General features: G+C 44.6%; 1 protein-coding gene across 1 annotated transcript in view; it reads right to left on the bottom strand.

The window, feature by feature from the left end:
• The window catches only part of RIN3 (Ras and Rab interactor 3), a 70235-nt gene that overhangs the window by 13605 nt on the left and 42742 nt on the right, over positions 1-13888 (bottom strand). Inside the window, exons 4-7 of the mRNA XM_074824971.1 lie at positions 13249-13321; positions 10155-10246; positions 4213-5694; positions 1461-1769 (exon numbers count right to left, since the gene is read on the bottom strand). Coding sequence (XP_074681072.1) covers positions 1461-1769; positions 4213-5694; positions 10155-10246; positions 13249-13321 — 1956 coding nt within the window. The remainder of the gene's footprint in view (positions 1-1460; positions 1770-4212; positions 5695-10154; positions 10247-13248; positions 13322-13888) is intronic.

Raw genomic sequence — 13888 nt, 5'->3', positions numbered from 1 at the left:
GACCAGTTTTCTTCTGACCAGGCCCTGATATGCATCACTGATCATATATACTGGAGAGGGAACTGGATACACAGGTGTGAAGTCAGCTTCTGACCTACAACCTGCTTGCAGTAGTACTCAAGACAAAACAGCTGAGCTGGCCGAAATGAAGCACTTTGGTTAGCATAGCAAACCACGGTGAAATTCTCTGATTTCATGAATGCCAATCTTTTAAAACATGTAGGGGTTTTTTAATTATTTCCCTGACCCCTAATTTCTGTTACATAAAATGACACAATGGCATTTCCTGCAACAGAGAAATTCCAGCCCTGAGCTAACTGAGGTGTAACAGATAGGTAAGGTACCACCAGCAATGGAAGGAGACTGTCTCCTACATGGGTTTAATGAGGCATGCGAGTCTTTGATCTATACCAAATTTACTCTCAAACTTAACACAACTGTTTTAGCAAAGTTATAGCAAATTCCCCTATATGTGTCCAAATCTTCTCATAATACTTGAAGACAGTCAGAGGTCCTATCCACCCTGCAGCTTAGGCTCAGCCCTGGGGTGGTATTTTGCTCTGCTGTTAATGTGTCTAGATTGGTCACTGAACCTTGCTGCTACTGTCCAAGGGATGACCCTGAGGTGAGGCTCGGAAGGGACACAACAATTCCTGTATCAGTGCTCCAAGGCCATTGTCAGTACAAAATAAAGCAGAATAGCTAAAAGCACCTTTGGAGATTGTGAGTTCTCAAACAACCACAGGTTGTTGCAAATTAATATCTGGCTTCTCTCCAAGTTTATGCATGGCTGGTCATCACCTTACCAGTATACAATAAAAGCCCTTAAACTGGCAAGGCAGATTCCTAGAGGAAGGGGCTTCCTGGCCTATCTGCAAAAATGCATCCTGTCTGCAGACCAAGTGCTTAACTTGTGCATTTAGTGGTTGGCCTGAAGCCCAAGTTATATTTATACTCAGAGCACATACTTCCTCACACCAAAGCAGCGTAGTAGTGACTTTTGGAATTTCCCGGAGCATTAGGAATTAGTAACAAACAGTACTAGCATTCTGTGTCTCCTCAATTTAGGCAAACTTTGTAAAGGCCAAATGATGAGACTTTTCTCAGAGACCCATTCCTACAATTTACCATTAAGCTACAAACTTGGACAGAGCTCTGAGGATTTATGTGAAGACCTGTGCAAAAAGGACATTACCCACAAAACACACACTTACAGACATCTGATTTTTTTGAGTTATGGATCTTAAAGTTAACCTTATACCTGTTACTAGTGCAGAGAGCTTCACAGTCATTAACCAGCCCACTCTGAACACAACTTGTAGACAGCTGATACCAAACACACCAACCATCACTGTTACCTCCAATTTGAATAACACCACATCAACTGTATCATAAACCCTGTTCCTTTGATACATGGAGAAGGACCAGTGAGGGATACCATTTCAGTAGGAGTGCTGTACCTGGGTTTCCCTGAGCCATGGAGTCATAGATGAGTTTGCAGGACTTCAGCAAGATGGCAATCTTCTTTTCTGGGGAGTAGGCCTTGTGCATGGTTGTGAACTTGTGAAGGATCTTTTCTAGCACAACGGTTTCAGGCACACTGGTCGTGATGCCTAGGTCAGTGGTAGTTGTGTTTTGTATCACAAGTTGGTTCTCTTTTAGCTGCTGTAAAGATCTGTCTTTGTTGTGGATTTCCTTCAAGTAAGAATCAATGGCTTCTTTTAAAGGTTTCAGGACACATTTGTACAAAGCTGTCTCAGCAATCACTTCTGCATAGAGAATAGAGAACACAAAAGTCAATGATAAATAATCAACACAATAGTACAGGTGCAAGTAAAACTCCTAAGGAAGCATGTGGCTGGTTATTCATGCACTACTGCATAGCTGTGAGCAAGGAACAGAAATTACATCCCAGAAAGTAAACATTTCATTACCAACACCCTCCAGAAGTCCTGGATAGGCTTGAGATGAACATCAATGCGTGGTCCCTGCCACTGGAGCTGTGGGAGAGCTCCTGCTACCAGTGGTTCCTGCTGTATTTACCTGACTCCTGGCTGACCAACACAGCACTGTCAGGCACCAGAAAAGCCAACTCTGGGAAAATGAGGAACCTCACCTAACTATGCTTCTCTTCACAGCCCTCCTCTTACAGATGCCCAGGTGGGATTAATCTCATGTCCCTTCTGACATCTCTTTCTGACTTGTTTGAGATATTCATTTTGGGATGAAATTAATTGCATCCTCAAAGCACCCCTTTCTCCGCAGTGACTGAGAAGGGGCTGGTAGCTACCAGTTCAGGGGCAGACACCAACGTCTGGTCAGAAGTTTCTCACCCTTACTGCTCAAGTGACTCTAACTTACTGATACTTAAGTCATTTCTTACGCCACCTGTGGATGAGGAAATAGTCTGTGTAGGTTGAGCGTTTGCTTAATATTTAGCAGGAGATAAAAGGAAGCATGAGAGATTGTGAGCAAGTCTGTTGTCTGACTCCTAGAAACCAGAGGCAGAGCTAGAGGGACTGCAAGGGATCCTCTTGTCACCCCTGAACTGAGGCAAAAAGGTCACTGGCAAAAGAGTTAATCTCCTCAGACACTGAGGAATGAAACAGAGGGCAGTAACATTTATGTATACAAAATGCAACTGTTTTAAAGAATCCAGAGAATCAGTCAGCCTGAAGCAGTCCAAATTCAAATGGTAAATCTTCCACGGTGGGAATCCCTGTCCTCCACAGGAGAAGACAGTCCTCCCTAGGCTGACTGGGCCATATCATCCTGTTAAGGAACTGCCAGTGAACAGGGCTAGATCTAACCAGGCGTGGCTGTGTGAAGGTGGGGGGATCCTTGCACACATGCAACTCTACCAAGCAGAACAAGGACACTTCTTCTTTCTGCCTCCTCTCTACCTTCCCTAATCAAGATTCAAGACAGACTTCTCTGTGCTGACACCTTCTTGGCCTTGAAGAAGGGGGTTATGCTACATGAGGTGCATGAGAAGCAAAACTGTAGCTCCCCTCTCCTAGCTATGGCAAGGGGCTGGCAGCAGGTCTGTTCTGCTGGGGAGACTGCAGGATCACGTGAAGCCTTTGCTGGGTGAGAAAGAAGTCAGCAGGGCCTGCTGAGGCTGACAGCTGAGTGCCCCTGGGTCCTGGCTCACCACTTAGCTGGGTCCACCTAATACTGGAGCTGCAGGAACCTGTGGAATCCCTGGTCTGTGCTGGGGGTCTTCCAGCTCCCAGCTTGCTTTAGGCTAATGCAGGAATCTCCTAAATAGCTCTGCATTGTCTCTCAGGTCCTCAAGAAACAGTTTTAAATCAAAAGAGCATGTGAGTACATGCATGGATGCTTTTTCTGGCTGTACGGCTTTGACCGGGACAAAAAATCCTACAGTTCTCTGTATATTCCCTCATGAGTGTACATTAAACAGGCCAGTCCATTTCTTAGCAAGGACAGAAGTAGCATGTTACTCCCTCACAGAATATTGAATGAGAAGCAACAAAACACCCCTAAACAGCCAAACCCACTATTTTTCCTCCCCAAAGATAAACTATGTCTGTGGCAAAGAGAGTCAATGCTCCATTTTGGAGCCAGCAGTAGCCTTTCAGCAGGCAGCTCTTTCATGCCTCTGAACTCTGAGGAGCACAGAGCAGGATCAAGTGATTCCTCCAACCTGCCACTCAACATCATCCTAGTCTTGTCCCTTCTCCTTGTGAGACAGTGACTGACCCCTGATCTGGTTGCCACATGCAGGGCGTTCTCCATCCTCCCTGCAGAGCATGCGGCAGTGGACATGGAAGGCCATGGGGAACACAGCTGAAAAGTTGGAAGTTGGCCTTTTGTGTTTCCAGTGAACACAGCTCTGTGTGTGTGTGCCCATGTGTACACAAACACACACATATTCTCATATTTGTATGCATGTATATGCATATGCATATATACATACATATATGTCTCTCACACATACAAACACACATTTCTGCTGCTTAAACTCTTCCCTTTAAAACATTCATAATGGAATTTTCCCCCTCATTGGTCTCCCAGTTTTTAGAGCTTCTCCTCCATGTGCTGGCAACCACAGAGTAGACTTCAATTTGCACCCCTCAGCTTTTAGGTGATGGTTTATAATTCTGTAAAGCAGAACCTCTGTCTGCATAATCCTGTCTTCCTCCTCACCTTCCCAAATCCTGCCCAAGGATTAGTAAAGCACAGACCTACCTAACTGTTCCTCAGTGTAGGAGGCTGGGTCTATCAGAGATTTCAACTCGGTGCTCTGCACTAAGTAACTCTTCAGTTGTGTCATCATCATTCGGATTTCTTGTAGCATCTCTGTGCTGGAGCTCTGCTTTGCCATCATCTCTAAACTGTACACTCTGTAGTCCTGCACCAGGTTGCCAAAGTACGAATCCTTGTCCTGTGCCAGCTCCACTATCTTCTTCTGCAGCTTCCTGTCACTAGACAAAAACACTGTGAAGACATTGGACAGGCTCACAAAGGACAACCTGTTCTTGGCCTTGCCCAAGATCACGGAGCGTGTCTTTTTATCGGATGAGCTACTCAGCATCTCCAGGTCATCCTCTGTGCTGCTGGTGGAGTAGGAGTCTGGCTCGGATGCTGATGCCTGAGCCACAGCACTGCCTCCCGGGCCCTCCAGGGAGGAGTGCGAACCTTTCAGTTCGGCTGAGCTGACGGATTTGCAGCCATGTCCCGGTTCAGTCTTGGTGTGTGTGCAAGTGGCACCACTTGCCACTGTAGCTGAGCTGCTCTTGCACAAAACCTGTGCTGTGGCTGAAGCTGTCTCTGCCACTGTTCTTTGCTTCGACTGGTAGGAGCTGGGGATCCTTGGTACCTGGGAAAGTCTCTTCCTCCTCGGTGGTGGGATAGGAGGTGACTTTCCTTTCTCAATGGCATTGCTTTGTATCTCAGGCATGTCCTCTGTCTTCTCTGCAGGTTCAGGCTTTGTCTCCTGAAACTGTGATACAGCCCTTTCAGGAACCTCCCCAGGCATTTCTACAGCCTTTTTGCACAGCGACCTTTTATCTCTGCTCTCTGTACTTGTGTCTTGTTTTTCTTCTGTCCGTTCCCCTTTCAGCGTTTCACAACTTCCAGGCTTACCCACACAGCTCTCCTCCGAGGTCCTCTCACACAGCCGCCTCCGAGGGGGAACAGATGGCTGGGAGCCCTTTTTGGGGCTCACTGCTGAGGGCTCATTGACTGAGCATCTCTGCTTTCCTTCTTCTTCTTTATTGTCACCGCCCTTAATTTTCATTTCCTTGATGCTCTTTCCTAGTGGCTGAAGAAGCAGCTCGTTTTCACAGGCAGTCATGGGATCCTGCAGGAGCTTCAGAGAAGATTTTTGAACTAGAGCGTGAGAAGGTGGAGGTGGAGGTGGGCGGCAGGGAGACCTCCTTTCAGCGAGAATGGTGGCAGGGGGGAGATCGGCGCTCACAGCATGGCTTTTAGGAGGAGGTACATCTGGAGGAAAAGGATTACTGCACTCTTCTATAAAAATAGGATTCACGAACCACAGCCTGTCATTTCCTATTGACAGCTCAATTTCACATGAGCAGTGGTTTGTGCTACTTGCAAAACACTGGGTAGATCTTAAACTGTCTGCCTGGGCAGTACTGAAAGCAGAGTCTTTTGCAGGGTGGAATAAATCCTCTCTTCTTCTGTGGTTTAAGGAGGAATCCCAGAAATCTTTCCAAAAAAAAAAAAAAAAAGAAAGAAAGAAAAGAAGAATGAAAAAATGTTCTGAGAGAATTTTAGCTGCTGATGGTATGTAGAAGTCCTACTTTTTGTTAAAAGAAATGGTACACAGACTTTCACACCTCTGCACAAAACAGTGTGAAGAAAGGGTTGCCTGTTTTATGTGTGTGAGATGTTTCAAACCAGGGGACAAGCTCAGAAGCTTCACCAGAAAGCTCGCTCTTGACAATTTTAGAATACTCATCTAGTGAAAACTGTTGATGCTGTGCAGCCTATGCAGTGTGAGCAGGAAGGTAGAATAACAAATAGGAATGATCAATGATGGTGAAAAGGAGTCTATGGCTTGTTCAGTGATCACTGCCCTTCAAATGAAAATAGCTGTGGGTGCCTGAGGTGAGGGTGTGAAGACCCCAGTTGAGTTCTGTCTCCCCCTTGCTGACCTCTTCTATGCAGTAAGCTCATGTGGCAGACTCTGTTCTACATAAAGGTCTGATCCTGCTTTGCAGTACAACCAGTCCAGAAACATATGATTTTAAATGCTTTCCACAGATTAAAATGACCATTAAAGTCTATAGCTCTGGATGACAATTATCCATAGCCATGCCCACTCTCTCTTGCACCTTGCCTTGAGACTGCTTGCCTGCAGGTGTAAGAGAGGAAAGATGGTGCAAAAGATTGTGTACACGAGAAGGCTGTATACTGATGGACTAAAGAATAGTTAAGTATTTCAGTGCCATCAGCTGTAACTGGAAAAGGAAGATGGTGTTTCAGATGCAAGTAGTCATTTCTGTATGTCACAAACCTCTTACTAGAATTTGTCTTTGAGTAACTTGTTTTAAAAAAATTACATTTTGTACATCTTTTGAATAGATTCAGTATCATATTTAACCTTTTACCCTTCCCCCAGAGGTGAGCTTTCAAACCTGCTTGCCTTACCAGTCTGATTGCTTTTAATCACTCTTACAGCTGCTAACCCAGGGTCCACTACTGGAAGCATCAGGAAACAGGATCCTGCAAACCCGATGTGTTCTGACCAAGGAAAAGGGTATAAACCTCTGAGGGTATTCAATGAGTGAGGACTGTATAGATGCCTACAGGTTTAGGGACAAGGGGAAGATGTGAAATCCTGGAAACACAGGGATGCAGATAAATCAATAACTATTTCAGCATGCTTGGTCCCTTGACACAGAGCTGACACTGACAGCACACTCTTCTGGGTGGGCTTACAGGGGACATGAACAGGGCTGCCACACAGCGCCTGACTCCTGCCCTGTGCTTGGTGCCAAGCCTGTCTTGCTGCAAAAACATCACATGCCAGGCCCAAGAGGGGATGGATGGGGCTGCACACGTGTGGGATGACCCTCGGTGCTGAGCATGCGGTACAGCTCACAGGACGGTGTCTTCAGCTGTGCCTTGCCAGGGCCCCATTCTCCTGTTGGCTGCACCAGCATAGCCCCCAGCCCATCACAGGAAAGGGGGCACAGGGCTGAGCTGGCCAGAGCCTGGGCAGCATCAGCCTGTGTCTCTTCCTAAAAATCAACACCCCAGAAAAGCTCAAAGGGACTTCCAATTAGGACGGTCATAGCACAACTCAAAACAGAGCAAAGAAATTTTTCAACTAAAGCCAATGCAGAACTCAGGGGTGAAACACATTCAGATAAAATCTCTCCTTTGCTCACTGCATCCCCAAAGACAGGCCACTTCTTCCCGTTTTGCTCCCCAGTGCAGCCGTGACTTTTGATGGCTTCCTGCTAGCAGCTGGCTCACACCGTTGCTGGAAAAGCCATCTTCTTTCTGCCTCTGCCATGACCTGCCCTCTGCAGGGCTCTGCCTTTCCCCCTCGGTGCCCTGAGCCTACTGCTGGCCTTGTCTCCCTCTGCCAGCGACCTGGTCCCCTGGGCCACAGCCAGCTGCTCCAGGGACAGGGACTGTTCCTGTTCCTCCAACGGGTGCAAGTGCTGCAGGCAGGGCAGGATGACTCCTCACTGGCCCCCGCTCCCTCAAACCAAGCATTTCTATAACATAGGCACGTAACATAAGCTGCGCACAAGTGTACTAAAAGACTGTCAATTCCCATCAGAATAAAATTGCCAATTTAGCCTCTTGCAGCCTAGGCTAGTATCCATGGCTAATTTGGCTTTATAAGCATGTCAGCATGTTTTCTTAGGGAGGCTGAGGTTAGAACAGCTTTATTCTCTGATTTCCTACCATGAGAGGGAGGAGAATGAAGAAGCTTAAAATAAAAGTGTTGCCAGGAACAGCAGCACTCTTGACAACAGAATTCAGTAGATACGCAGATGCAACCGCACTAATACCATCACATTGCCAACCCCCTCACATCTGAGACTGGGGTGCGATTTCCTTTAAACTCTCCAACTCTGCTGGGTATCAGCAAACGCAGGACAGTGGAAGTTGCTTGTTTAAGTCAGAATATAATGCTGTGGAGTCTCATGGGCTGAGGAAATGGTGAGTAAACCAATCTACAAAAGGGAAGTTGGCTATTTTTCTCAGTAGTGGTCAGAATAAGATACTGTGATGAAAATGCAATGCTCCACTCAGACTTGTGAAGGACCATATGAGGTGGTCCTACCAAGGGTTACACAGCTGCTTCAGAGAGGGGGTTTCCCAGCCCAGCTACACTGTTTCACACAGCAGGAAAGGCAGTTTGATCAAGGGTTGCTGTCCTGGCTCTTCCTTTAGCTTACACTCTGGGAGGAATAATTAAGCAGTTCTTTGAGATTTTGGCTTGTCTGTGATGGTATGTGCTCTTTGTGCAGTGCAATCACACTAATTGTCCTGCTAAAATGCCTTCTGTACCAGCAAGGTCAGGACTTGAAGGCCTGCAGTACATCCTCTTTGACAATATACATAACAGCCAGATCCAGCTTGCAGGTAGACATCTTACTTCTACGCCCTCACAAAACATATCACTTTGAAATAAATAAAAAGCAGCACACTAGCATTTCAAACAAATGCTAACTTTCCTTTGGGAGTGCCACTTCGGGTAGCACGTACTGTTTGTACCCACAAAATTTTGTTCCAAGAATAGTAAACAGCATCACTCACTACTTCAGCCTGTTTGACTTTACTGAGACAGCATGGCACTCCAAGAAGTTTCCCAGGAAACCTTTACACAACAGCAGGTTTTCTTCTGTTGTCAGAAACTTTCCTGGCATGCAATGTACCATGACAAACAAACCTCCAAGCAACACCACTTTTATGATCACTGGTGTACAGGAGAAAAGGAAGAAAACTACAACCAACGTTGCTTTGGCACTTCTGCTTTAGTTAATCCTTCCTTTCAGAAGTTGCTGGAGATTGTTGCCCGAGTCAGGATCTCCTCTGCTGGCTCAAATTAGACCGAAGGTTGGAGAATCATGATACGCTTCTTATATTTTAATCCAAATTTTTACAGTTGTTATAATAAAATTAATAATAATGTTGCAACTTACTCAAGTTGCGAAGTACCCTTCTTTAAGCAGTAAGTGCTACCATACTCAAGGATGCTTTGACAAATCAGAACATATTGAAAATAGAGGATGCTGAAAGTGTTAGAGGCAAATCTGATGGCCAAATTCAACACAGCTGCCTGAACTGAAACCAGTGGTGTTTGCCCATGCCTTCTGGGAGGTATAATGCAGAAGATCCAAAAATAGATCCCTAAAGCCCCAGGGTGCTCTAGTGAATGTCTCTAAGTGAACTAACTCTTCAGCTTTCACCATTGCTTGGCTGTTTTCAACAGGTGAGAGAAAACTGAAAAGCAAAATAACATGAGAGTGGCTAATGTTAATAGCTGTCTCAAGTGGAGTGTGTTAAATGGGAAAGAATAGGAAGAAGACCTCCTTTAGTCAACAGAACTGTATTTCCCAACTCTGTAACTTTATACATCTGATCTAAAATTCGCTCGTTTGGTGCTGTCACTAAAAATAACATTCATTTATGTAGCTGATTAGTGTGAGGTGAGAGAACATGCTGGGACACTACATATTTCTCTACCAATTAGAAATCCTGCAAGAGGAAAAAGAAATATCAAAATTCAAAAACATCACACATTCATCAGCATTGCCCCCATACATCAGAAGGGGAAATTGCAAAGGTGTTTTTCTCTTTTCATATACCTCAAATGCCAACTACTTCCGATGTGTGTAAGATATCCTGAGAGGCTGAGCCATGCTTCAGTTGTTGAAAGCACCAGTTTATACAGTAAGACTGTAGGTCCCACACCCTGCATGGAAGTCCAAGTGGAGGTTTATGTCCAAAGGGACAAGTGGCCTTTTTTTCAGTGTGCTTCTATAAATATAAAGATCATAAAAATCTTCTCTCTGGCATTCAGGCCTCCTCAGCTATTCTGAAGACAATAGTTCATCTATCCTCCAGTTACATTATGTCTGTGCAAGGCACCATCGTTCTCACAAGTCTGAATGAAACTCTGGCTGCTTTGAGGGACTTACCTATCCCCAGACTAGAGATAATTTCAAGGTCTTGAAAGTTACTGGCTTCTAATATTGCTTGTGGTAGCTTCAGGGTGAAGGGCAGCAAATCCCTGTAAAAAGAAACACAGTGAAAAACCAACAAAAGAATAAACCCTGCAATTGTTAGGAACTCTAGAATTTACTGTTGGTTTTAATAATTGAATTGGCTTACAATTTCAGGCCTATTCTGCAAAGTCCTGGATGTTGTCAAAGGAAGATCTCACAGCCAATAAGGCATCATGGACATTGTACCAGCCTGGGTTGCCCTGATTTCACAAGAGATCATCAGCTCCTGTGGCAATGCTTCATAAGTCCACTAGCTTAATCACTGCATCTTGGCTTCCTCCTCTGAAAACAGCAGGAACGCCTCTCACCGCAGGGGAGGCCACAAGAGTTGAAATATCTTCTCATGAAAAGTGAGGTGTTGCAAATGGGAATTATTGTAATTAGAAAAGCCATTCTTTTTGGTGTGGAGGGGATTTGCAGTCCTTTTTCTTTCTCTTTACCACTCTCCCCACCCTGCTTCATCTTTTAAAAATCAGTGTCAGTGTAAGGCATGGGGGCAGAGCAAGACACAGTAGTGTTAGGGAAGGAAGACCCCTCCAGGGGAAGGGTAGCCCCTGGGTGAAGTGACAGACAACGATGAAGTGTTGCATGTCACTGAGAAAACATATATCCCTCTACTCTTCGCTCTCAGACTTCTGGAAAGTTGCTGTATTTTTACTGAAAAAAAGACACAGTTTCTCAAAGGATGTTATTTGAGTTTCTCTGAAACACACCTCAAATAATTTAAAGGAGCTCATGGCCTGGTGGTGTATGTACTGTTCAGGTTTACCTCTGGCCCAATGACAATTTTCTAAACCTGTTTCTACATCAACTCCCGTTCTAACAAGGACTGGAAAAACCAATAATAATAGTCCCTAAAAGGTAGCAAGGAATGGTGCACGATAATTTCACACATTAAAAAGTTTAACAAAATGTTCTGCAAGATGCAGGAAATTATTTCAGAAAAAGCTGGCCTTGTGAGTAGGTGGCCTCCATTACGCAAACACACACCCCAAAAATGCACGTGACTGCAGACCTGGGGAGGACCGATCTGTTGACAGATGAATGCAGGGGGGCTATTTTTTTCCCTTATTAACAGATACATACCTTATTGATGTACTGTGTACTCCATGGGTTGTCTGTGCACCACTGAGCACTCTGTTGTCACATTGTTTGACAAAAATTGATGTGATCCCAGAGTTATTTTTTTTCATGGCAGATAGGTTTAAAAGAGGAAGAGGGTCCATGGACCTTCTACATTTTTTGCTGTTGTTGTCACATGCATGAGTAGCTGCCTTCTATTTTATTTATTTTTTTCTTTTATTTTGTAGAAAAATACATCTAAAAATCAGGAAACATTAAGACATTATCCTAATAGAAAAAAAAATCTGGTTTTATTCATGGGGCAGCAGCTTGCAGACAAGCCACCGAGTCATCTGTTACCTACAGGGGTTATTTTTGTGATCTAAGGTAATCTAGCCAGGCCAACCTTTCTTTTGGAAGAGCTTGTCAGCCTTGATAAGCTGTTTCCAGCTATTTATAGATGACTATTTACTACAGCCTGGAGAACAGATCTTTCTACTCACTGTCACAGAGAGCTCCTACAAGCTGCCAGCAAATGGTAGGCCAGTGCCTAAGCAGCCTTTTTTATTACTTGCTTCTCTCAGAAAATTTTTCCCTATTTACCTTGTCTTTTGACAGCAATCTGAAAAAATCACTTGAACCATCTGAATGTATATTTGACACTCAGAAGTAACATCTATAACAGGAACTAACAGAAAAGCTTTTCCTGGGACCATTTCTTAAACCATGATCCTTTCTGCAATAAAGCAGAAGCAAGCATATTTTCCCTCCCACTAGACACTTGACTAGAAATGTCCAATTCTTTGCACTTGGGCTCTTCTTTGCTTTGGTAAGACAGAAATCTTTGTATGAGTACAGGGGTTAATTTATGCCCATTCGATAGGGTCTATACACATCTAGATGGCTAAATGTCTTTTCATTGATGTGGGTGAGAGAGAGCGTGGTCCCTTGCATGTGGGTAGGAGTCCTGACCCAGCAGTGTTGAACTCAGCTGGCTGCAGAAGCAGCCCTCAAAATGGTGCAAAGATTACTGGCTGGGTAAGCTGCAGCACACTGTACCATACCATAGACTGTTCCTACTGTGTGACCTAACCAAGTCACTAACACAACTGCCTTGTAAACATATCCTGAATCTGCTTTCCCCTCTTAAATTGAAATAACTACTTTAAGAGTCATATAAGTTTATATAGGGGAGGTCGAAATCTTACATTGAACTCAAAACCAGGCCTGCGGCAGCAGAAATGAGGTAAGTAGGTTGTGGAGGTATCGCTGCAATGTGTTCAGCACAAACACACAGATTAGAGGAGACTGCATACAAGTGTTTAATTACACAGAGGGACTCCTCTGCTGATCAAACCTTGCTCTAATGAAAATGACCTTACAGGTCTTTACTATCTCTGTGTCCACTATGTTTGGTATTTCTGCAGACAAACAAGGTCTCACTTTATCACTTTATATTATTTTTAAATTTTGTCTAAAGAACAAAAATTGTTCCAGGACTACTCTCCTTGCTAGATTCCCCATAGGTGACTAAGCGCTCTGAGTCTCCCACAGGCCACAGTCTGCTAGCAGGTTTTCTAAGTCACTGCCAGGTGTGTGTGGATACTTAAAGCTGCTTTTAATAAGAAATAGTTAATCCAGGACCCTTTTTCCTCCATGCCCTGCTAGCCCCAGTTCCTGTGCCTCAGTCCTTTGGGGGTGCAGCCCTATGGACCCTCCTCAAAGCTTCCAGCTTCAGGGACAGCTGTGGTTATGGTGTGCCTGGCTAGAAACTGGGTGATCTGGCCCCATCATAGATACTAGCTTCTGAAATACCTCCTGGTTTGGCAGGTTAAAGGAAACCAGAGGAAACAGCGTGGGCTGTGCTGTGACTGGATACTGAAGAAAGGCAGTCCAGAGGGGAGAGCGAAGCAACCCCTCCATGGAAGCAATGAATCCAACTCACCTACTGACACAGTAGAAGGCAACCAGTTTGAAGATATCCTCAAATACAAGGACAGATCCTTCCAGGTACAGGACTAATGAAAAACAAAAAAGACAGTCAGCAACTGTTTTCTTTGAGCTGTATGGTAAAAAAACCTGGTGGGTTTGGTTCACACTTCCTATATTCTGTGATTGTCCAGTATTTGCATAGACTAATATGAAGAAACATAAAGAACTGGCTTCAGACAGCCAAATGCAATGAGATTCTTCAGGGAAACAGTAGAGAAGAAATGTCTCAGCCTGGATTTCTGAATGGTTAGCTTGAGATATCATAGTGTTGTGACAGTAATAGAAACAATGGGAAGAAAAAACCCCAGGTCACAGTCAAAGGGTTCATTACAAGCCCACCTATCTCTAAGGATCTGCATAACCACAATACATATGGGGATGACCTTGTGACTCTCCACGCTGGAATCTGGTCTGGTCTGGATGGACAAAGTGCTTTGAAGCAAAAAAAATAGAAATTACTGTTTCATTACTATGCGTGTGGGCTCTGACCTGGGGTCACATAGGCAGTGTGAGCGCAGCCTATTTGTATCTGCCGTCTTCTCCCTCCCATTGTGTTATACAGCAACAGCACTTTCCTTTAAGCAGCAAAATAG

The sequence above is a fragment of the Strix aluco genome, chromosome 4, assembly GCF_031877795.1.
Source record: "Strix aluco isolate bStrAlu1 chromosome 4, bStrAlu1.hap1, whole genome shotgun sequence".
NCBI lineage: Eukaryota > Metazoa > Chordata > Aves > Strigiformes > Strigidae > Strix > Strix aluco.
Note: the sequence above shows the minus strand (reverse complement) of the source record. Positions and strands in the feature narration are given on the sequence as shown.